Source organism: Alosa sapidissima, chromosome 18 (genome assembly GCF_018492685.1).
Source record: "Alosa sapidissima isolate fAloSap1 chromosome 18, fAloSap1.pri, whole genome shotgun sequence".
Lineage (NCBI taxonomy): Eukaryota > Metazoa > Chordata > Actinopteri > Clupeiformes > Clupeidae > Alosa > Alosa sapidissima.
In genome coordinates this window covers 14,828,164-14,852,997 of record NC_055974.1, presented here as the reverse complement: position 1 = coordinate 14,852,997, position 24,834 = coordinate 14,828,164, and the positions used below count along the sequence as shown (strand labels likewise).

The window sequence follows — 24,834 nt, the reverse complement described above, 5'->3', positions numbered from 1 at the left end:
CTGTTAACTTGTATTTCTCGGAAACAGAGATGTCATCTGGTTACAGGAAGTTCAGGAGGAAATGTTGTATTGTGTACAGCATAAACACCACAGGCCACAGTTCTCAATGATGAACCCCCTGCATGACCACCAGTGCTGCCTGCTCCTGTTCTTTCTGTTTGTACAAGGTGAGTCTACCCGATGCATCTGTATACAGATGTACAAAAATGTACAAGACAGTGGATTACTTTGTGAAGTGATGTACACTACTATTCAAATGTTTGAGCTCACTAGAAATTGAAACAAGACAGTGGATTACTTTGTGAAGTGATGTACGCTACAGTTCGAATGTTTGGAGTCACTTGAAATTTGTTGGTTTTTGAGGGGAAAATTAATTTTGTGAGCATTAAAACAGAATACAAAAATACAGTGGAGACATTGAAAATGGTGTAATGACTTTTGTAGCAGGACGTGGCTGATTTCTGATACAGTATCTATCTAGTGGAGCCCATGCATTATCAGCAACTATCCGTCCTGTCCTGTGTTCAATTGTGTTAGCTAATCCAAGTTTATCATTTTAAAAGGCCAACTGATAATTAGAAAACCCTTTTGTGATTATGTTAGCGGGTCTGAAAATTGCTGCCCTGATGAAAAAAAGCAACACAGCTGGCCTTTTTCAAAACCAGTTGAAGATCTGGAGCATCAAACAAAATGGCCTTTCTTCTGAAACCTGAAAATCTACTCTTATTCTGACAAATCAGTTATTTTGTATGAAAAAATGAGCAAGGAACTGAAGATGTCATACAACACTGTGTGCTAGTTACTTCACAGAGGAGTGTTAAAAAGAGGAGAGGGAGGCCCATGTGCACAACTGGGCAAGAGGACAAATTGTACAAACAAGTGTCTAGTTTGAGAGACAAGTGCCTCACAGGTCCTAAACTGTGATTTTTGTTGAATATTACCTGCAAAACACCAGTGTGTCAACATCAACAGAAGAGGTGACTTCAGGATGCTAGCTTACTAGACAGATTTGACTGGTCTGGCCAATAAAAAGCACACACAAAATGCACAAAATGCATAATGCACACACACACAATACATATGAGACACTTCTCATCCCTAAGGTGGTGCAAAAGTCTGTGCACTTGCAGAAAAGATTTGTAACTGTAGGACAACTTTTTGTGCATAGAATATTGATTTGTAATTGTAGAATATGTTTGTAACGGTGAAATATTTTTAACTGTAGGATGATTTGTAGCTGTAAATCCATACCTGTAGAATAGATTTGTAAGTGTAGGGCATATTTTTAATTTTGACAATTACTTGTACAGATCATTTTTACAGTTACAAATAATTTGTACAGTTTCAAAATGTGATACACACGTACAAAACTTTTGAGTCTAATATTCTTCCATAGAGTCTGCATACCACCAGTGGTACTCGTTTTGGGAACCACTACTGTAGGCTATTGCTATGTTGAGAAGGTCAACCATGACCTCTGTTACCTGCCCATAATATGAGGGATTGCAAATGTAATTCTTCAAGTACACAGCAATTCTAAATGTGTACATTGTAATAAATATACAAATAAATGTAGTAAAATGCATTTTATATGAATGGCAAGTTGGCTACTTAACTAATGCCATATCAAAATTTAAACTAAACTATATGTATTTTGTATTTGCAGTGCATTTTCTTGCAGGCACAAATGTGGACTTCAGAGTTTTACAATCACCACCCAATTTAACTCTTTCCAAGGGAGAGACTGCAGAAATGAAATGCTCTTGGAATGGGCCAAAAAACATCAGCCGAAAGGGAAGCTGGTATAAAGATAAAACGATTGAGAAGATTTCCTCAATCTCCAAGAGGACAATTATCTTATCTCAAAACAACTCATCAACCCTGGTCATTCACAATGTATCTAGTAATGATTCAGGTTTATATGTTTGTAAAGTTATCCAAGATATACCGAAACTCATTACAAACTTTGGAAAGGGAACACAATTAACAGTGAATTCACAAACTAAAAGTGAGTCCTTTTAAAATTAATATTCATGTATCTGCTTTTTATTATTAGATAATGTTAGTTAAACAATCAACAAGCATGAACAAACATAGACCTTAAAGCAATTTTCTACATGATTCCTCTTCTATTTTCCCACCTGTTACATTTCAGGCACTGTTAGGTATCCTACAAAACAGAAGCATGACTCACTGCATTTAACTTGCTTTGTTTTATCTGAAGCACTTGTATTGTTAAACCAATTTAATCTTACAAATGTAATATAGTCACCATGCAGCTCACTGTTACAAAGATGTAAACTCAAATAAAATGGTAAAACGTTAAATTCGTTCACTTCTCCCCACCCCTCACCTAAGCACATCCTCTCACTGACAGTTTAAAAAGGAGCTGCGTTCAATTGATCTGACTTTTCCCCCCATGCAGCCTCCACTGAGAACCAAGAGGGTGTTGAAAACCCTGAAAACGATAAAAATGGACTTCCACTTCAACTCACAGTGTCTTTGGCTGTTGTTGTCGGTCTACTGGTGTTCAGTGCTCCTTTTATTATCTGCAGATTAAAAAGAGCAGGTCAGCAGCTGGATAAAATATACATTCACAAATTGTAAACTTACATTTAAGTGATTTGCATAAAGAGTGAATTGTACAGTGTTCAATATTAATACCATATTTGTCTTGTATACATCAAGGAAATAATGTGATCAGGGAGGCACCCATCGAAAGTGAGGAGCACAGAGAAGAAGTTGAGTCCAGCTCTAACTCCTCCAGGGGTTCAACCCAGTGGGTAAGTCGAGGCTGGAAGTTATTTGGTAGTAAACTGTCAGGTCAATACTCACACTGTGCATCTGCATACAGTTGAAGTGAAATGCCTACACTTGAAACTCTGTTTCTCGAGGTCACCGAGTAGCCTAGTGTCAGTACGAAAAGAAAAAAAAAACTAAGAATGTTGCTACCTAGGTTGAGTTGCTGCAGCCAACAGCTAGGCAGCTACAGTGCTACATTTTGAGGGCATCTTTAAAATCATGCCCCCAAAGACTGATCAGTTTGTCTGTTTAATAATGGTCAGGAACAGGCACATGTGGTTCAAATGGGTTTAATTTCCTTAACTCATGTATGTTTTTGGTGTAGCATGCAACCAATCAATGAGAGTCCCATCTCTCATTCCCTTTAAAATCCAGACATACAGTACATGCGCCTTGGCACATTGCTATTATAATGACGGATTTGCCAAATGAACATATCTGATATGCTCTGATATGTATGATAGGGATGTAGGAGAATGAGACAGTCGATTTGAATCAATGAAATAAATTACATTCGTATTCAGAAACTATTGCCAGAAGTGTGTCATCCCCTGGGAAAACAAAAAAGACAAACCAGTGGTGGTGTCATGTTGATATTTTGAAACTGTATCCTCAAAACACCAGAAGGACAGAGATGATAACTCCAAAATATCAAAATATTTTAGGCAAAGTAAAAACTTTGGAGTGACAATCAAAAAGCCCTGTCCTTGATCCAACTGATAATATGTGGAACTAAAAAGGTTCTTGCAAAGGGGTCCACATATCCTACTTAATTCAGTTGCACGACTTCTGCAGGAGGAATGGGCTAAAATTCCTGTTGTGTTGTGTGAAGTTTATAGCCTGGAGGACCAGACCCAATCTGAAATATTAAGGGTCTGGCCACGAATAATGTAATGGCCCAACTCGAGGGGCGGCACCAAGCACACATTTGAAAATCTCACTGCACGCAATTGGATAACACTATACGCTCAATGTTAACTGACTAATTCCGGACTTCGACGCAATTGGATAACACTACGTCCGTCATCTGTTTAGCCAGAGACTTTCTAATGTGGAGACACAGCACTCAAAAAATACTCCATAGAAATGCATGGGGCTAGTTTGTCACGCCAATATGGCCGTTGTCTACACATATCCCACCCTTTCCTCGGCAAAACGTCGACATGTGAATACATTGAGCCAATCATGTGGTGTGATGTGAATGCATTGAGCCAATCATATGGTGTGTTGTGAAGACATCGTGCCAATCATGTGTTGTGATCTCGCCGCTGGAGCTGAATTCTAGCCCTCCACCGGCTCCCCTCCGCCCTCCCGACGTGGTGTCACTCTTGGGGACTTCTGGGGCCGTCCCTTAGGGGGGGGGTTCTGTCATGAGCTCTCTCTCTGCCTGGTAACACGTGCTGATTGAAGTCTGATGACCTCCACCTGTTCCTGCTCTGCTCTGCCTCACCCTCGTTACCTACCAGCTGCACTGCATTCACCACTCATCATGCCCTCTATATAAAGCCTTGCTTTTCAGTCCACACTTGTCAGATCGTCTGCAACCAGCACCAGTTACCTGCCTGTTTTTGAAAACGCCTCTGACTCTTTGCCTGTGATCCCGGACCCGCTCGACTACTTCTGTGTTCTCCAGCCCCGGTAATCTTGACCTGCCTTCCGTCCCTCTTCTACGAATACCGCCTAGTCCTTGACTGTACTGCTGCTTCGTTTCAATTGTTGTTGTGTGTGTGTTTCCCCCAGGACTTCCCGGATCATCCAGCTCCTGCCATCGCTGTTCGGCTACTGGGGGAACACACACACGCAGACTCTTGGAACTCCTGTACCCCCCCCCGGAACCCCTGAAACCCCCAACCCTTAAATAAACTTTTGAACGTGACGCTTTTGTGGTCTTCGTCCTGTTTGGTGTCTGACAACTTTACTGTAAGTATTTTTCTTAGAGTAAATTTGTTTCAGAGAAAGAAGCCTGTTCTGTCTGCATGTTGGCTTTTTGTGTTTCACTCTTAGTGGTCTCGAGTTCTGCATGCTGCCATGCTGTCCGACCAGTCAAATCTTTATCAGAGCCTCAAAACCCCACAGACCACCACATCTCTGTCATGAATGAATGAATGAAATGTTGACATGAAATGTTCCTAATTTATCTCTGGATTGCCATGTATATTTGCTATAGGCCTACATTATTTTTGCCTTGTGTTGCTAAGGAACCTGAGACAGAATTGACTGTGGTATCTAGACAGCCCCCAAACCAAGGCCTTTGATGTCTCTTCTAGGCCAGCTGCACACTCCTTCAGTGTTTATGAAGCAATGCAGCCAATTGGCTGAAAAGTGGGCTGCTTGGTCCGGGGCATGGGTTTGGTCACAGGTTTGTTTTCCATTTACAAAGCCAGGGCAGTGTAATAAGACTGTTTTCAGACCACACACACACACACACACACTCACACACACACCTACACACACAGGGGACCTATAGTGCTACATCAAGTTGTTGTTACAGTATACTATCTGTACTGTGCTTTGTGAAACATCAGAATGAAATTGATTTAGAGTACGTAATGTACCACCATACTATAGGTTGTGTGTGTGTGTGTGTGTGTGTGTGTGTGTGTGTGTGTGTGATATTTGCCTTTGAAACATTTTTGCATTGACTAATAGCATAGCTAAGTGGTGCCGCTCTGCACTGTCCTAATGGCCAAGCATGATGTTGAAACTTTAACTGCTTTGGGCTGACCCAACATCACACTCACTGGTTTGGGGGCTGTCTAGACACCACAGTCAATTCTGTCTCAGGTTCCTCAGCAACACAAGACAAAATCCAGGGAGACCAGCCAGCACAAAGTGGGCATATGATTGGACATATCAGCCATGCGGGACAGAGACCACGGCTGGTATGCACAAGTGCACTACTGACTAGTATCGACGCCTGAACATTTCCTAAGAAAATAAATATCATACAAATGTGAAGTCACTTAAAAAGGCCATTTAATCTTTTAATACTCAGCTTGATGCTGACCTGTGTTTATGTTTGTTGTTTCATTATGAATTGAGTATTCAAAAACCGGAAGATAGCAGCAATTCACAAATGAATTAGAAAACACTAGAAAACAAAATCCTTTCTAATATTCATTTTTTCTCACACTATGGTGTCATGGTGCAATATCACACATGGGGAAAATTCTTTTCACAGCTTGTTTATGAAGCAAGAGCTATGTGAGAGTATGTGTGAATGTCACTCTGTTAACTTGTATTTCTCGGAAACAGAGATGTCATCTGGTTACAGGAAGTTCAGGAGGAAATGTTGTATTGTGTACAGCATAAACACCACAGGTCTCAGTTCTCAATGATGAACCCCCTGCATGACCACCAGTGCTGCCTGCTCCTGTTCTTTCTGTTTGTACAAGGTGAGTCTACCCGATGCATCTGTATACAGATGTACAAAAATGTACAAGACAGTGGATTACTTTGTGAAGTGATGTACACTACTATTCAAATGTTTGAGCTCACTAGAAATTGAAACAAGACAGTGGATTACTTTGAAGTGATGTACGCTACAGTTCGAATGTTTGGAGTCACTTGAAATGTGTTGGTTTTTGAGGGGAAAATTAATTTTGTGAGCATTAAAACAGAATACAAAAATACAGTGGAGACATTGAAAATGGTGTAATGACTTTTGTAGCAGGACGTGGCTGATTTCTGATACAGTATCTATCTAGTGGAGCCCATGCATTATCAGCAACTATCCGTCCTGTCCTGTGTTCAATTGTGTTAGCTAATCCAAGTTTATCATTTTAAAAGGCCAACTGATAATTAGAAAACCCTTTTGTGATTATGTTAGCGGGTCTGAAAATTGCTGCCCTGATGAAAAAAAGCAACACAGCTGGCCTTTTTCAAAACCAGTTGAAGATCTGGAGCATCAAACAAAATGGCCTTTCTTCTGAAACCTGAAAATCTACTCTTATTCTGACAAATCAGTTATTTTGTATGAAAAAATGAGCAAGGAACTGAAGATGTCATACAACACTGTGCTAGTTACTTCACAGAGGAGTGTTAAAAAGAGGAGAGGGAGGCCCATGTGCACAACTGGGCAAGAGGACAAATTGTACAAACAAGTGTCTAGTTTGAGAGACAAGTGCCTCACAGGTCCTAAACTGTGATTTTTGTTGAATATTACCTGCAAAACACCAGTGTGTCAACATCAACAGAAGAGGTGACTTCAGGATGCTAGCTTACTAGACAGATTTGACTGGTCTGGCCAATAAAAAGCACACACAAAATGCACAAAATGCATAATGCACACACACACAATACATATGAGACACTTCTCATCCCTAAGGTGGTGCAAAAGTCTGTGCACTTGCAGAAAAGATTTGTAACTGTAGGACAACTTTTTGTGCATAGAATATTGATTTGTAATTGTAGAATATGTTTGTAACGGTGAAATATTTTTAACTGTAGGATGATTTGTAGCTGTAAATCCATACCTGTAGAATAGATTTGTAAGTGTAGGGCATATTTTTAATTTTGACAATTACTTGTACAGATCATTTTTACAGTTACAAATAATTTGTACAGTTTCAAAATGTGATACACACGTACAAAACTTTTGAGTCTAATATTCTTCCATAGAGTCTGCATACCACCAGTGGTACTCGTTTTGGGAACCACTACTGTAGGCTATTGCTATGTTGAGAAGGTCAACCATGACCTCTGTTACCTGCCCATAATATGAGGGATTGCAAATGTAATTCTTCAAGTACACAGCAATTCTAAATGTGTACATTGTAATAAATATACAAATAAATGTAGTAAAATGCATTTTATATGAATGGCAAGTTGGCTACTTAACTAATGCCATATCAAAATTTAAACTAAACTATATGTATTTTGTATTTGCAGTGCATTTTCTTGCAGGCACAAATGTGGACTTCAGAGTTTTACAATCACCACCCAATTTAACTCTTTCCAAGGGAGAGACTGCAGAAATGAAATGCTCTTGGAATGGGCCAAAAAACATCAGCCGAAAGGGAAGCTGGTATAAAGATAAAACGATTGAGAAGATTTCCTCAATCTCCAAGAGGACAATTATCTTATCTCAAAACAACTCATCAACCCTGGTCATTCACAATGTATCTAGTAATGATTCAGGTTTATATGTTTGTAAAGTTATCCAAGATATACCGAAACTCATTACAAACTTTGGAAAGGGAACACAATTAACAGTGAATTCACAAACTAAAAGTGAGTCCTTTTAAAATTAATATTCATGTATCTGCTTTTTATTATTAGATAATGTTAGTTAAACAATCAACAAGCATGAACAAACATAGACCTTAAAGCAATTTTCTACATGATTCCTCTTCTATTTTCCCACCTGTTACATTTCAGGCACTGTTAGGTATCCTACAAAACAGAAGCATGACTCACTGCATTTAACTTGCTTTGTTTTATCTGAAGCACTTGTATTGTTAAACCAATTTAATCTTACAAATGTAATATAGTCACCATGCAGCTCACTGTTACAAAGATGTAAACTCAAATAAAATGGTAAAACGTTAAATTCGTTCACTTCTCCCCACCCCTCACCTAAGCACATCCTCTCACTGACAGTTTAAAAAGGAGCTGCGTTCAATTGATCTGACTTTTCCCCCCATGCAGCCTCCACTGAGAACCAAGAGGGTGTTGAAAACCCTGAAAACGATAAAAATGGACTTCCACTTCAACTCACAGTGTCTTTGGCTGTTGTTGTCGGTCTACTGGTGTTCAGTGCTCCTTTTATTATCTGCAGATTAAAAAGAGCAGGTCAGCAGCTGGATAAAATATACATTCACAAATTGTAAACTTACATTTAAGTGATTTGCATAAAGAGTGAATTGTACAGTGTTCAATATTAATACCATATTTGTCTTGTATACATCAAGGAAATAATGTGATCAGGGAGGCACCCATCGAAAGTGAGGAGCACAGAGAAGAAGTTGAGTCCAGCTCTAACTCCTCCAGGGGTTCAACCCAGTGGGTAAGTCGAGGCTGGAAGTTATTTGGTAGTAAACTGTCAGGTCAATACTCACACTGTGCATCTGCATACAGTTGAAGTGAAATGCCTACACTTGAAACTCTGTTTCTCGAGGTCACCGAGTAGCCTAGTGTCAGTACGAAAAGAAAAAAAAAACTAAGAATGTTGCTACCTAGGTTGAGTTGCTGCAGCCAACAGCTAGGCAGCTACAGTGCTACATTTTGAGGGCATCTTTAAAATCATGCCCCCAAAGACTGATCAGTTTGTCTGTTTAATAATGGTCAGGAACAGGCACATGTGGTTCAAATGGGTTTAATTTCCTTAACTCATGTATGTTTTTGGTGTAGCATGCAACCAATCAATGAGAGTCCCATCTCTCATTCCCTTTAAAATCCAGACATACAGTACATGCGCCTTGGCACATTGCTATTATAATGACGGATTTGCCAAATGAACATATCTGATATGCTCTGATATGTATGATAGGGATGTAGGAGAATGAGACAGTCGATTTGAATCAATGAAATAAATTACATTCGTATTCAGAAACTATTGCCAGAAGTGTGTCATCCCCTGGGAAAACAAAAAAGACAAACCAGTGGTGGTGTCATGTTGATATTTTGAAACTGTATCCTCAAAACACCAGAAGGACAGAGATGATGACTCCAAAATATCAAAATATTTTAGGCAAAGTAAAAACTTTGGAGTGACAATCAAAAAGCCCTGTCCTTGATCCAACTGATAATATGTGGAACTAAAAAGGTTCTTGCAAAGGGGTCCACATATCCTACTTAATTCAGTTGCACGACTTCTGCAGGAGGAATGGGCTAAAATTCCTGTTGTGTTGTGTGAAGTTTATAGCCTGGAGGACCAGACCCAATCTGAAATATTAAGGGTCTGGCCACGAATAATGTAATGGCCCAACTCGAGGGGCGGCACCAAGCACACATTTGAAAATCTCACTGCACGCAATTGGATAACACTATACGCTCAATGTTAACTGACTAATTCCGGACTTCGACGCAATTGGATAACACTACGTCCGTCATCTGTTTAGCCAGAGACTTTCTAATGTGGAGACACAGCACTCAAAAAATACTCCATAGAAATGCATGGGGCTAGTTTGTCACGCCAATATGGCCGTTGTCTACACATATCCCACCCTTTCCTCGGCAAAACGTCGACATGTGAATACATTGAGCCAATCATGTGGTGTGATGTGAATGCATTGAGCCAATCATATGGTGTGTTGTGAAGACATCGTGCCAATCATGTGTTGTGATCTCGCCGCTGGAGCTGAATTCTAGCCCTCCACCGGCTCCCCTCCGCCCTCCCGACGTGGTGTCACTCTTGGGGACTTCTGGGGCCGTCCCTTAGGGGGGGGGTTCTGTCATGAGCTCTCTCTCTGCCTGGTAACACGTGCTGATTGAAGTCTGATGACCTCCACCTGTTCCTGCTCTGCTCTGCCTCACCCTCGTTACCTACCAGCTGCACTGCATTCACCACTCATCATGCCCTCTATATAAAGCCTTGCTTTTCAGTCCACACTTGTCAGATCGTCTGCAACCAGCACCAGTTACCTGCCTGTTTTTGAAAACGCCTCTGACTCTTTGCCTGTGATCCCGGACCCGCTCGACTACTTCTGTGTTCTCCAGCCCCGGTAATCTTGACCTGCCTTCCGTCCCTCTTCTACGAATACCGCCTAGTCCTTGACTGTACTGCTGCTTCGTTTCAATTGTTGTTGTGTGTGTGTTTCCCCCAGGACTTCCCGGATCATCCAGCTCCTGCCATCGCTGTTCGGCTACTGGGGGAACACACACACGCAGACTCTTGGAACTCCTGTACCCCCCCCCGGAACCCCTGAAACCCCCAACCCTTAAATAAACTTTTGAACGTGACGCTTTTGTGGTCTTCGTCCTGTTTGGTGTCTGACAACTTTACTGTAAGTATTTTTCTTAGAGTAAATTTGTTTCAGAGAAAGAAGCCTGTTCTGTCTGCATGTTGGCTTTTTGTGTTTCACTCTTAGTGGTCTCGAGTTCTGCATGCTGCCATGCTGTCCGACCAGTCAAATCTTTATCAGAGCCTCAAAACCCCACAGACCACCACATCTCTGTCATGAATGAATGAATGAAATGTTGACATGAAATGTTCCTAATTTATCTCTGGATTGCCATGTATATTTGCTATAGGCCTACATTATTTTTGCCTTGTGTTGCTAAGGAACCTGAGACAGAATTGACTGTGGTATCTAGACAGCCCCCAAACCAAGGCCTTTGATGTCTCTTCTAGGCCAGCTGCACACTCCTTCAGTGTTTATGAAGCAATGCAGCCAATTGGCTGAAAAGTGGGCTGCTTGGTCCGGGGCATGGGTTTGGTCACAGGTTTGTTTTCCATTTACAAAGCCAGGGCAGTGTAATAAGACTGTTTTCAGACCACACACACACACACACACACTCACACACACACCTACACACACAGGGGACCTATAGTGCTACATCAAGTTGTTGTTACAGTATACTATCTGTACTGTGCTTTGTGAAACATCAGAATGAAATTGATTTAGAGTACGTAATGTACCACCATACTATAGGTTGTGTGTGTGTGTGTGTGTGTGTGTGTGTGTGTGTGTGTGTGATATTTGCCTTTGAAACATTTTTGCATTGACTAATAGCATAGCTAAGTGGTGCCGCTCTGCACTGTCCTAATGGCCAAGCATGATGTTGAAACTTTAACTGCTTTGGGCTGACCCAACATCACACTCACTGGTTTGGGGGCTGTCTAGACACCACAGTCAATTCTGTCTCAGGTTCCTCAGCAACACAAGACAAAATCCAGGGAGACCAGCCAGCACAAAGTGGGCATATGATTGGACATATCAGCCATGCGGGACAGAGACCACGGCTGGTATGCACAAGTGCACTACTGACTAGTATCGACGCCTGAACATTTCCTAAGAAAATAAATATCATACAAATGTGAAGTCACTTAAAAAGGCCATTTAATCTTTTAATACTCAGCTTGATGCTGACCTGTGTTTATGTTTGTTGTTTCATTATGAATTGAGTATTCAAAAACCGGAAGATAGCAGCAATTCACAAATGAATTAGAAAACACTAGAAAACAAAATCCTTTCTAATATTCATTTTTTCTCACACTATGGTGTCATGGTGCAATATCACACATGGGGAAAATTCTTTTCACAGCTTGTTTATGAAGCAAGAGCTATGTGAGAGTATGTGTGAATGTCACTCTGTTAACTTGTATTTCTCGGAAACAGAGATGTCATCTGGTTACAGGAAGTTCAGGAGGAAATGTTGTATTGTGTACAGCATAAACACCACAGGTCTCAGTTCTCAATGATGAACCCCCTGCATGACCACCAGTGCTGCCTGCTCCTGTTCTTTCTGTTTGTACAAGGTGAGTCTACCCGATGCATCTGTATACAGATGTACAAAAATGTACAAGACAGTGGATTACTTTGTGAAGTGATGTACACTACTATTCAAATGTTTGAGCTCACTAGAAATTGAAACAAGACAGTGGATTACTTTGAAGTGATGTACGCTACAGTTCGAATGTTTGGAGTCACTTGAAATGTGTTGGTTTTTGAGGGGAAAATTAATTTTGTGAGCATTAAAACAGAATACAAAAATACAGTGGAGACATTGAAAATGGTGTAATGACTTTTGTAGCAGGACGTGGCTGATTTCTGATACAGTATCTATCTAGTGGAGCCCATGCATTATCAGCAACTATCCGTCCTGTCCTGTGTTCAATTGTGTTAGCTAATCCAAGTTTATCATTTTAAAAGGCCAACTGATAATTAGAAAACCCTTTTGTGATTATGTTAGCGGGTCTGAAAATTGCTGCCCTGATGAAAAAAAGCAACACAGCTGGCCTTTTTCAAAACCAGTTGAAGATCTGGAGCATCAAACAAAATGGCCTTTCTTCTGAAACCTGAAAATCTACTCTTATTCTGACAAATCAGTTATTTTGTATGAAAAAATGAGCAAGGAACTGAAGATGTCATACAACACTGTGCTAGTTACTTCACAGAGGAGTGTTAAAAAGAGGAGAGGGAGGCCCATGTGCACAACTGGGCAAGAGGACAAATTGTACAAACAAGTGTCTAGTTTGAGAGACAAGTGCCTCACAGGTCCTAAACTGTGATTTTTGTTGAATATTACCTGCAAAACACCAGTGTGTCAACATCAACAGAAGAGGTGACTTCAGGATGCTAGCTTACTAGACAGATTTGACTGGTCTGGCCAATAAAAAGCACACACAAAATGCACAAAATGCATAATGCACACACACACAATACATATGAGACACTTCTCATCCCTAAGGTGGTGCAAAAGTCTGTGCACTTGCAGAAAAGATTTGTAACTGTAGGACAACTTTTTGTGCATAGAATATTGATTTGTAATTGTAGAATATGTTTGTAACGGTGAAATATTTTTAACTGTAGGATGATTTGTAGCTGTAAATCCATACCTGTAGAATAGATTTGTAAGTGTAGGGCATATTTTTAATTTTGACAATTACTTGTACAGATCATTTTTACAGTTACAAATAATTTGTACAGTTTCAAAATGTGATACACACGTACAAAACTTTTGAGTCTAATATTCTTCCATAGAGTCTGCATACCACCAGTGGTACTCGTTTTGGGAACCACTACTGTAGGCTATTGCTATGTTGAGAAGGTCAACCATGACCTCTGTTACCTGCCCATAATATGAGGGATTGCAAATGTAATTCTTCAAGTACACAGCAATTCTAAATGTGTACATTGTAATAAATATACAAATAAATGTAGTAAAATGCATTTTATATGAATGGCAAGTTGGCTACTTAACTAATGCCATATCAAAATTTAAACTAAACTATATGTATTTTGTATTTGCAGTGCATTTTCTTGCAGGCACAAATGTGGACTTCAGAGTTTTACAATCACCACCCAATTTAACTCTTTCCAAGGGAGAGACTGCAGAAATGAAATGCTCTTGGAATGGGCCAAAAAACATCAGCCGAAAGGGAAGCTGGTATAAAGATAAAACGATTGAGAAGATTTCCTCAATCTCCAAGAGGACAATTATCTTATCTCAAAACAACTCATCAACCCTGGTCATTCACAATGTATCTAGTAATGATTCAGGTTTATATGTTTGTAAAGTTATCCAAGATATACCGAAACTCATTACAAACTTTGGAAAGGGAACACAATTAACAGTGAATTCACAAACTAAAAGTGAGTCCTTTTAAAATTAATATTCATGTATCTGCTTTTTATTATTAGATAATGTTAGTTAAACAATCAACAAGCATGAACAAACATAGACCTTAAAGCAATTTTCTACATGATTCCTCTTCTATTTTCCCACCTGTTACATTTCAGGCACTGTTAGGTATCCTACAAAACAGAAGCATGACTCACTGCATTTAACTTGCTTTGTTTTATCTGAAGCACTTGTATTGTTAAACCAATTTAATCTTACAAATGTAATATAGTCACCATGCAGCTCACTGTTACAAAGATGTAAACTCAAATAAAATGGTAAAACGTTAAATTCGTTCACTTCTCCCCACCCCTCACCTAAGCACATCCTCTCACTGACAGTTTAAAAAGGAGCTGCGTTCAATTGATCTGACTTTTCCCCCCATGCAGCCTCCACTGAGAACCAAGAGGGTGTTGAAAACCCTGAAAACGATAAAAATGGACTTCCACTTCAACTCACAGTGTCTTTGGCTGTTGTTGTCGGTCTACTGGTGTTCAGTGCTCCTTTTATTATCTGCAGATTAAAAAGAGCAGGTCAGCAGCTGGATAAAATATACATTCACAAATTGTAAACTTACATTTAAGTGATTTGCATAAAGAGTGAATTGTACAGTGTTCAATATTAATACCATATTTGTCTTGTATACATCAAGGAAATAATGTGATCAGGGAGGCACCCATCGAAAGTGAGGAGCACAGAGAAGAAGTTGAGTCCAGCTCTAACTCCTCCAGGGGTTCAACCCAGTGGGTAAGTCGAGGCTGGAAGTTATTTGGTAGTAAACTGTCAGGTCAATACTCACACTGTGCATCTGCATACAGTTGAAGTGAAATGCCTACACTTGAAACTCTGTTTCTCGAGGTCACCGAGTAGCCTAGTGTCAGTACGAAAAGAAAAAAAAAACTAAGAATGTTGCTACCTAGGTTGAGTTGCTGCAGCCAACAGCTAGGCAGCTACAGTGCTACATTTTGAGGGCATCTTTAAAATCATGCCCCCAAAGACTGATCAGTTTGTCTGTTTAATAATGGTCAGGAACAGGCACATGTGGTTCAAATGGGTTTAATTTCCTTAACTCATGTATGTTTTTGGTGTAGCATGCAACCAATCAATGAGAGTCCCATCTCTCATTCCCTTTAAAATCCAGACATACAGTACATGCGCCTTGGCACATTGCTATTATAATGACGGATTTGCCAAATGAACATATCTGATATGCTCTGATATGTATGATAGGGATGTAGGAGAATGAGACAGTCGATTTGAATCAATGAAATAAATTACATTCGTATTCAGAAACTATTGCCAGAAGTGTGTCATCCCCTGGGAAAACAAAAAAGACAAACCAGTGGTGGTGTCATGTTGATATTTTGAAACTGTATCCTCAAAACACCAGAAGGACAGAGATGATGACTCCAAAATATCAAAATATTTTAGGCAAAGTAAAAACTTTGGAGTGACAATCAAAAAGCCCTGTCCTTGATCCAACTGATAATATGTGGAACTAAAAAGGTTCTTGCAAAGGGGTCCACATATCCTACTTAATTCAGTTGCACGACTTCTGCAGGAGGAATGGGCTAAAATTCCTGTTGTGTTGTGTGAAGTTTATAGCCTGGAGGACCAGACCCAATCTGAAATATTAAGGGTCTGGCCACGAATAATGTAATGGCCCAACTCGAGGGGCGGCACCAAGCACACATTTGAAAATCTCACTGCACGCAATTGGATAACACTATACGCTCAATGTTAACTGACTAATTCCGGACTTCGACGCAATTGGATAACACTACGTCCGTCATCTGTTTAGCCAGAGACTTTCTAATGTGGAGACACAGCACTCAAAAAATACTCCATAGAAATGCATGGGGCTAGTTTGTCACGCCAATATGGCCGTTGTCTACACATATCCCACCCTTTCCTCGGCAAAACGTCGACATGTGAGTACATTGAGCCAATCATGTGGTGTGATGTGAATGCATTGAGCCAATCATATGGTGTGTTGTGAAGACATCGTGCCAATCATGTGTTGTGATCTCGCCGCTGGAGCAAGATTGGTGTCGTGAAGCATTTCTGCTGAATAGGATGCCTGACGAGTGCCCAAAAAGCGTTGTCATATGGCCGCCAAGTGGAGGGACTTGCCTAAAAGGACTTTGGTTTAGCTCGCCTCTGGCCCACCTATATCAGATACACAGATATGATTGGCGCATCATCAAGGCCGTAGCCAGGATTTTTCAGGGGCGTCGCTAGAAATGCTAGGAGGTTCTTCCCCCATTTTGCCAACAACCATATATTTGTTCAGATTATAACATGTTTTGTTTATAACTTGAACCAAAACACTTTTCCACAATATTATTTTTTTAGATGCACCTGTATATCATTTCCCTCTTCTCCTCTTTCTTCTCAACTGCCTGATTTCTATCCCCTGTGTTGGATTTCTTAAAACAACAAGTCTCTAAATTACTGAACAATAATATAATTGATATAATTTGACAATAGGTAATATTTGTGCCATGAGAATATCATTATCCATCCTATATAACATTGATATAGCTTCGTTTTCAATTCAGGTTAGCTAACTGCATCTCCACTGAATTTCAACATTTTTATTATTTAGCATCTAATTGGTAGCCCTATTGCATCTAGTTATATGAACCCCATTGTGTTTCTACATTTCTCACCTTCACTCCTTCTCTGTCTGCTCTTCTGCTGGCTTTCCAAATGTTAACTTTGTGACAGCCTTTGTTCAGGTCAAGTTGCGTTGCGTTCGTTAATTAGTTTAGGACACACTCCGCGATAGCCGACTCGACTCTACTTTCGTTTTGACAGAAAGTCAAAATGTCAGAGGTAGGATATCACGTGACGGTCCGTTGATGCAAAGATAATTGTCTCGTCGGCTAGGCCTATTTGTAGCCTACTTAATAAATTAAACGAAACTTGAAGAAAAAAATACCGAGGACGTGACCTCGGTGTCCTCTATGGTAGCTACGGCCATGCGCATCATTACTCGTTGCCAGAGTCTCTCACTGAGCAAATGCTTCCACGAGAACTCTGGATTCACAGGGTATGAACTTTATGGAGGCATACCCCATTTGGTTAACTCATTGAGTGCCAAATTACGTTTTTCCTTCCCATGCGTTAAGTGCCAAAAACGTAATATTACGTTTTTAGCTTTTTTTTTGTTTTTAATTACGAAACTCTAACACACCTTATATGTGATATTGGGAACTCTGTGATGAATTGAAATGAAATATATGACGATCGAAAACTCATGAAAACGCACAATCTGGATATTTTATCTGGACATTTTATCATAACTCGGTTGCCGCTTTGGGTCGAATCAGTGACGCATGCACGTCAGCTCAAAACCAGGCCATTTTCGTGGGTCTATCACTAGGTGGCAGTCTCGCCAGGTCACTTCCCGGAAACTTTACAGGCAACACTTCATATTCTAGAAAAAAAAACGATTTTGATCAAAACTAGCCACTGTTTAGCTTAGGATTTCTCAGTAACAGAGGCGTGTAGAAATACACGGTTTGCACCCACTGAGAGCTTAAAGTCTCACCTTTCAAACGAGCCATTGTATGTGTTCATAGCTAACACAGAATATGCTGTGGCTGTACAAAAATCATCAACAATGGTCTAGATTGCTGGCACTCTAGGACAAAGCTTCCGAAAACAGCTTGGCATTCAATGAGTTAAGGGTGTGTTTATAAATTGCCACACTCTGAAACTTTGAATGACACATAAACCCTGTTTCACAAGTGCTGTAGTGGATCCATATTGTAAACTGTAGCCTATACTGTCCATAACCCCATATAACAGGGAGTTAGAATGATCATCTTTTTCGACCTTCAGAGCGTTATTCTATTTTTGAGAGTCAGATTGAATTTATGAACGCACCATACATTTACACATTAAAATATATTACCCTCTGAGAGTATGATAAAATAAATAACATTTGAAATGACATCAAAATATAGTAGTTAGGGCATATACCTTTGAATGAAAAGTGTAACAAGCTGACTTTAAATTTAGCCAAGGTGTATATGTAATCTTCTGAACTCGACTATCTTTACAGATGATTTGGTCAGTTACTTTAAAAATGCACTAGCCGAGAGCAAAATTAACCAAAGTCCTTTTAGGCAAGTCCCTCCACTCGGCGGCCAAATACCAACGTTTTATGGGCACTCATCGGGCACAGTCTTTGGGTCGAACTGCGCGTGCGCAAGGCTTCACGACATCAATCTTGCTCCAGCGGCGAGATCACAACACATGATTGGCACGATGTCTTCACAACACACCATATGATTGGCTCAATGTATTCACATGTCGACGTTTTGCCGAGGAAGGGGTGGGATATGTGTAGACAACGGCCATATTGGTGTGACAAACTATGCATTTCTATGGAGTATTTTTTGAGCGCTGTGTCTCCTCATTAGAAAGTCTCTGAATTAACCCAACCAATATCTTCTTTTTTTAATCTCTTTTTTTGATAGTGTCAGGTTCCTGTGTATGAAGCTTACTTTGACCATCGGAGAGATGGGGAGGATGGCTGAAAAGGATTCAACATCACAGAAGAAATATTCCATACATTATTTGCTGTTGAAATTTTTTATATGGTTAAATTATCATCCTACAGTATTATTACATAATCTGGCAGTCATTCTTGAGGCAAGGGACACAACATGCTGTAAAAATAACTGATTCAATTCATTTATACAGCGCCAATATGTTTCCAGGCACTTCACAGTGCACGGTTTGAACTGAAACTCGCTAGAGCACACATTAAGATGATTGAGGCAAAGAAAAACGTTCCCCCCCTTTAAAATGAAGAAACCTTGAGCAGAACCATGCTGAGTAAGAGAGGGAGTCCTACAGTGTACAGAAAGGGCATAGTGGAGACCGGGGCTGGTTGGAACACTTTTCACTCTCGGCTATATTTCTCCGTCTTACAGTGCGTTGAAATTGTCAAGTTGTGATTAACTGAAAGCTTGGGATCTCAGCTACAAAATGTATACATTCAATGTCAACAAATTATCCCTTGTTTTGAGTTATATATGATTAAAGTGGTGTTGTGCACGTGTGCCAACCTGCCCCATGCACGGGGTTGGTTGGCACAGTCGGGGTTGGTTGGAACACCTATGTTATAGTCCTTTGCAGTACCCCTTTTGCTTTTATATATTTTTTTGTTATTCAATTTCTTTGTGATATAACAGCTCCATACAGCTCTATGTTTTTCATTATTAATCCTCCATGACTTCTATAATCAAAAATATGTTTTAATCAGCTGTTGCTAACTGGTGGTCATGTTTTGTGTCATAAATAAAAGCTGACAAAAAACTAAGATGCTGCTTGATTTTGATTCTCCAAAAATGATTAAGCTTTCTGCCTAGTAGGCTACTTAATGACAGTACATTCAGTGAACAAACTTGAATGTTTACTTTGGCGTGTAAAGACCAAGTGTTAACCCTGTTCCTAAAGAGGGTGCTTTAAGGTACGGTCAGCGATTGTATGCCATTTCAAGCCCTTAACATTTCTTTGTCACATTCAGCAACCATCTCCCCATGACAGCATTCCATGAGTACAAAATGAGTAATGTAAAAAAAAAATAACAAAGAAATGTGACTTCCTGACTGATTGTACCTTTAATACCTTTAATAAGTCTATTTGTCTTTTGGTTTTATGTGAAATCATTGTTATAGCCATCTTTTGTTTACACAACACAACAGTGCTGAAAAACCCCACCAGTCTTGTGTCTTGGTGTTTCTGTAGCTGTCGTAGGTCTACCTAACGTGAAGTCACCATGCAGATCTGTGGGTTTCGTGGAAAACATTTGAAGGTCAGTAACAGGAAATGGAAACAGGCCGATTTGCGTCATGGTTTGTGTTGCAGTGCTTCTGTTTAACAACTTTAAACTTACATTTGTTTAAACCACCGATAACATCAACTGGGCTCTGCAATGCTTTCTATGTCTTTAGGATTTCGATTAAAGGAATTATCCGGAGTAAAATGCACTTTAGATCAATTTACGGATGATTGGGAGTACATACGTTGAGTTGACATCAAAATCATGTCATTCGGTGTTTTGAGAAAGTTCGATTTTACCGTTTTTAGTCAAATCTCATTAGCTGGAAGTGAGAAGGGCATATTATTTCGCCGCTACAAAACGCTATTTTTATAACTCTTCTACAGTTCCAAACAACATTACACTTACGTGGTAGTGAGTAGAGGGTCCCTAAAGCCAAACCGAAGTATCCCGAGGTCTTTATGTGGTCGGATAGAGAGTCCAGAATGAATTTCATCAAGCCAGTACCTTTCCGGAAATGTTGCCATCTTTGCTGCCATCTTTAGGGGAAAGTCCGTAGGAGTCGATTGCCAAGTGTGCTCTGGAAATTCACAATTTTGTCGCCGTTTAAAAAAAAAAAAAACATAGTCCAGTCCATACAACTTCATTTCAATTTCAAAAGAAATACTGGACTATGTTTTTTTTTTTTTTTTTAAACGGCGACGAAATTGTGAATTTCCAGAGTTGGATTATGTTTCAGTAAAAACAGCAACATTATTATTTGCATAATTAGCATAATTAAGGTGAAACACAGTTGAATATATAAAAATGTTAAATAATAGATACCACCATGAAACTTTCTCAGTTGATTACTCATGTTAAGATGAGAAAAAATGTATTGCATGTATTTTTTCCTATATTAATGTTTAAATTGGGGGCAGCCGTGGCCTACTGGTTAGTGCTTCGGACTTGAAAACGGAGGGTTGCCGGTTCGAACCCCGATCAGTAGGCACGGCTGAAGTGCCCTTGAGCAAGGCACCTAACCCCTCGCTGCTGCCCGAGCGCTGCTGTTGTTGCAGGCAGCTCACTTCACCTCACTGTGTGCTGAGTGTGTTTCACTAATTCACGGATTGGGATAAATGCAGAGACCAAATTTCCCTCACGGGATCAAAACAGTATATATGCTTATACTTAAATGTGCAAATGAGGCCCTCTAAATATGTGCTCACTTACTTACCATTCTGGCCTTCATTGTGCCCATATGAAGAACATAATTGATTTTATTGAAGTGGTAAGGCAGGTGTTGCAGTGAAAAGCCCAACAAGCTCTTTATTTAAGCATTAGGTGTATGCAGGCGGGCAGCCTGCCATACCTTGTATTGTAATGTCACAAACTGGCCCTGAGGAGTGGGAATCCTGGGTATTATAGGCTTCAGGGGGTATGTTGAGACTGGAGCTGTAACCACGGATGGATCATTAAGGAATTAAGTACCCCTTGATTAATGAAAAGTAAAAGCTAAATATCTAATTCCATAGCCTGGTCAATAAAACAATAACTTATACTGTATAAATAAAACATATATCGATAAGAGACTAAACCACCGAATCTAGCAACTGGATTTGTAAGACAAATGTGGCTCCGTATTTGTGTATTTTTCATTGTTGTGTCGATATTGAAGTTTTCTCCTGTATTGATCATTAAGAATATAATAGTGGAATGTTATATTAAGTGATTAACAGAAATGTTTAAATTCAGCATGCTTTTCTCAGTCTTTTTAGGTCATCAAATTATCAATAGGTATCGATATTGATTAATATTATCAAGTAATATCATGATCTACCTCTCAGCCATATCGCCCAGGCCTATAATACCATGTCACTTTTAGACTAATGTTTTAAAGTGACATGATCTGAAAAATATATGCAAATGAGTGCATATTTAATGAGATAGGGCATGATTTGCATATTTAAACATTAAAATAGAAAAAAAACATGCAATACGTAAGTGATCAACTGAGAAAGTTTCATGGTAATAGCTATAATTTAATTTTTTTAACCTATTCACCTGTAGTGTCTCGCCTTAATTATCTTATTATACTAATTATGCAAATTGCCCAAAGTGCAACTTTTAGCAACCAAGTTCATTGTTCAATGACATTTCTGCAATACAACGTTAGGGTACTCAACATTTCTGGGTTTACTATTGGGCCTATGGGGGGTGCAACTAGACTAACTGATCTACTGGGCACTTCACACAGCCTGCTTGTTCACTGGGACACGGCAAAAGTTTTTAAATGAATTACATTTAGCTTGATACTGTGCAGCAGATCACAGTCCCTTAATATGGATCTCTTTATATACAGTAACTGGTCACACAAAGAGACACTGAGGTACTGCACTTACGGGGGAGAGTATAGCCTGCAGACTGCAGGGGCGGTATGGGGATGCTGCTGATGACTGAGTGGTGGTGGCACTGTAGCGTGATGAGATGATGTCAGGGATCTTCTCGTAGTTGCTCAGACTGGAGGGGGAATGACTGAGGGATACAGGGGAAAAGAATACAAATAAAGATGACCATTAAGAAGCATTCAGGGGTGGGGACGGCCACAGCTACTGCATTATAATTTTATTCCTTTATTACTAAGCATTAGTTAATCGTACACTGCAGTAATCTAAAGCATATTACAGGAGGCAACAGTGAGACATTTGATGATCTGCGAGGTTGCATAACTGCTATGGACCCTTTCAAGAGTTCCATTATCAGCATCATAGTTGGCCCCACAAGACTTCCTTTTTAACATTCCATATGTTATCTTAATGCAGAGGAAGTAGATTGGGGCCCAAATAGAACGTTCAAGCATTGTTTTTGTTTTTATTGTTGAAAGGGTCTATACAAATGAAGGCAGGATGGGCATCACCAAGTTTCTGGTATCAATCTTCAGCAGGACTGCGTTTCACAACTTTCATTTTTTACCTTTCTCTCCTCTTTTAACATGTCTATAGTAAATCCTTTTCTGCCACCTACTGGCATCACATAACAAACCACTTATCACTAGCTGTAAACCAACAATCTTGTCAACCACCAACAACAGTATCAGCGTATTAGAAAAAGAGGTGGGCCATGTTGCTGACTTTATCATCAATTACTGAGTGTGCATTGGTAAGAATGCTGGCCAGGCCAGGAGTCTTTCGGTCTCAATTCTGATTTATTCTTCCAACTAAACAATGTGTGTGTGTGTGAGTGTGTGTGTGTGCGTGACTGTGTGTGTTTGCATGGTTCTGCAAACAAGCAAAAAGGCATACATTAGCACATTACACTACACAACTAGGGCTGCAAAATTCCAAATATTTTCAAAGTTAGAAACTTTCCATTGGAATTTACAGAAAAATATGGGAATAAACAGGAATAAACCTTTGCACTACAAGTACAAGCTGTTCCACAAGTCACTCTCAATGTACTCACATCATTGATGCAGTAACTCATTGTCTTCCTTAAGCAGTGTTGGCAGCAGCAACACAATGCTATCTGCATATCGGGGAAATAAAATAAAACATAACAGCATTTCATGCAAATTGTGTCACCTCAACCTGATTAGGACTGTTGGTACAAATGATAGTGTTGGTCTGAAAACTTCATTGACCTTTGACCTCAAAGGATCTGACTGCCTGCATATCACTGATTGCAGCCTGCAATGCCCCCTTGTTTACCCCAGGGTTAGATAAGAGGACACACTGCATATATTCTTTGTTGACCACAGAATAGACCGCTTCGTTTATACATTTGTTTATTAAATACTGAACAGAACAATACGCCTTACCTTTGCAAGGACAGTGGACACAGAAGAAGAAGTTGATCAAAATTGTATTGGAGTTTGTTTAGGCCTTCAGAAGACATATTTGTGCTCAACATAGGCTCTTAATTTATTTTTCTTATTGAGATAGTAGAAACACTCTCACAAAAAGCAATGAACAGAAAATAAATTCAAAAATCATTTTGGATGTCATTTTCAGAGCACCCTAACACTTTGTGGGAATGTACGAAGATTTTTTAAATATTTTTTTCTTTATTCTCCATGATCCCTTCTTTTTAAAAATACCAATTTGACTTGTCTTATGCAAATTTTTCTCTTTTATTTTGAAGAGAGAATTTTATTTCCACCCTGAACATGGGCAAAATGCACCATTGAGATCAATATGTTTTGTATAGAGTAACCAAAGGTGGCACTGAAATCACTGAATCACTGAAATTGAAAAGGATATCCCCACCCTTGCTCAGGTACTCTCAGGTGATCACGTCAGAGCAAAATTTGCCTTTGGTTATCTACTCTTTACATCAATGCTATACAAAAAATATTGATCTCAATGGTGCATTTTGTGTTGTTTTGTATAGCATTGATGTATAAAGAGTAGGCTAAATAACCACTCCTGGGTAACGGTACACCTGGTCATTTTTTCAGAATTTTTTGAGACCTAAGTGCGTGGGCCCTGGTTGAATTGACGTGGAATGACCTGTATGAATAATTTTGGGCACGCCATTTTAAGTATAAGTATAAGTATACTCTTTTGATCCCGTGAGGGAAATTTGGCCTCTGCATTTATCCCAATCCGTGAATTAGTGAAACACACACAGCACACAGTGTACACACAGTGAGGTGAAGCACACACTAATCCCGGCGCAGTGAGCTGCCTGCATCAACAGCGACGCTCGGGGAGCAGTGAGGGGTTAGGTCTGCCTTGCTCAAGGACACTTCAGCCGTGCTTACTGGTCAGGGTTCAAACCGGCAACCCTCCGGTTACAGGGCCAAAGTGCTAACCAGTAGGCCACGGCTGCCCCCTTTTTCATATCTATTTACATAAAACAGTAAATGTTCTATTCTATGTAAACTTTAAATATAAATTTGTCAAGCCTATGAATAAATTCGGCCTCTAGAGTCATTTCATTCCTTTACTGGGCATTAGTTAGTACAC

At 39.8% G+C, this 24,834-nt stretch overlaps 3 protein-coding genes across 4 annotated transcripts; all 3 read left to right on the top strand.

The window, feature by feature from the left end:
- Nucleotides 1-2,925, top strand: LOC121690159. Of its 2 annotated transcripts, none has more exons than XM_042070583.1 (4): nt 1-167; nt 1,667-2,008; nt 2,426-2,569; nt 2,689-2,925. In XM_042070583.1, exons 1-4 carry the CDS (start codon nt 62-64, stop codon nt 2,856-2,858), a joined length of 762 nt encoding a protein of 253 aa, XP_041926517.1. In that variant the 5' UTR covers nt 1-61; the 3' UTR covers nt 2,859-2,925. The 2 variants fall into 2 exon arrangements, with proteins under 2 accessions (XP_041926517.1, XP_041926516.1); XM_042070582.1 differs by having other exon boundaries at nt 81-167; nt 2,426-2,581.
- A 2,386-nt stretch (nt 2,926-5,311) lies between these two features.
- On the top strand, nt 5,312-9,913 carry LOC121690155. The gene is made up of 5 exons (XM_042070576.1): nt 5,312-5,684; nt 6,077-6,197; nt 7,693-8,034; nt 8,452-8,595; nt 8,715-9,913. The coding sequence occupies exons 1-5, from the start codon at nt 5,643-5,645 to the stop codon at nt 8,882-8,884; spliced, it is 819 nt and encodes a 272-aa protein (XP_041926510.1). The 5' UTR covers nt 5,312-5,642; the 3' UTR covers nt 8,885-9,913.
- Nucleotides 9,914-11,351: 1,438 nt separating this feature from the next.
- LOC121690156 lies at nt 11,352-19,426 on the top strand. The gene is made up of 6 exons (XM_042070577.1): nt 11,352-11,710; nt 12,103-12,223; nt 13,719-14,060; nt 14,478-14,621; nt 14,741-14,835; nt 18,579-19,426. Exons 1-6 carry the CDS (start codon nt 11,669-11,671, stop codon nt 18,636-18,638), a joined length of 804 nt encoding a protein of 267 aa, XP_041926511.1. The 5' UTR covers nt 11,352-11,668; the 3' UTR covers nt 18,639-19,426.
- The last annotated feature ends 5,408 nt before the right edge of the window (nt 19,427-24,834 follow it).

Bases quoted from the DNA above. Each gene is read 5' to 3' on its own strand.
- LOC121690156 (XM_042070577.1), top strand. From the start codon at position 11,669: ATGATTGGACATATCAGCCATGCGGGACAGAGACCACGGCTG. The intron at 12,224-13,718 runs GTGAGTCTACCC...TTGTATTTGCAG, and splicing joins GTTCTTTCTGTTTGTACAAG to TGCATTTTCTTGCAGGCACA. The intron at 14,622-14,740 runs GTCAGCAGCTGG...GTATACATCAAG, and splicing joins CTGCAGATTAAAAAGAGCAG to GAAATAATGTGATCAGGGAG.
- LOC121690155 (XM_042070576.1), top strand. From the start codon at position 5,643: ATGATTGGACATATCAGCCATGCGGGACAGAGACCACGGCTG. The intron at 5,685-6,076 runs GTATGCACAAGT...ATCTGGTTACAG, and splicing joins CGGGACAGAGACCACGGCTG to GAAGTTCAGGAGGAAATGTT. The intron at 8,596-8,714 runs GTCAGCAGCTGG...GTATACATCAAG, and splicing joins CTGCAGATTAAAAAGAGCAG to GAAATAATGTGATCAGGGAG.
- LOC121690159 (XM_042070583.1), top strand. From the start codon at position 62: ATGTTGTATTGTGTACAGCATAAACACCACAGGCCACAGTTCTCAATG. The intron at 168-1,666 runs GTGAGTCTACCC...TTGTATTTGCAG, and splicing joins GTTCTTTCTGTTTGTACAAG to TGCATTTTCTTGCAGGCACA. The intron at 2,570-2,688 runs GTCAGCAGCTGG...GTATACATCAAG, and splicing joins CTGCAGATTAAAAAGAGCAG to GAAATAATGTGATCAGGGAG.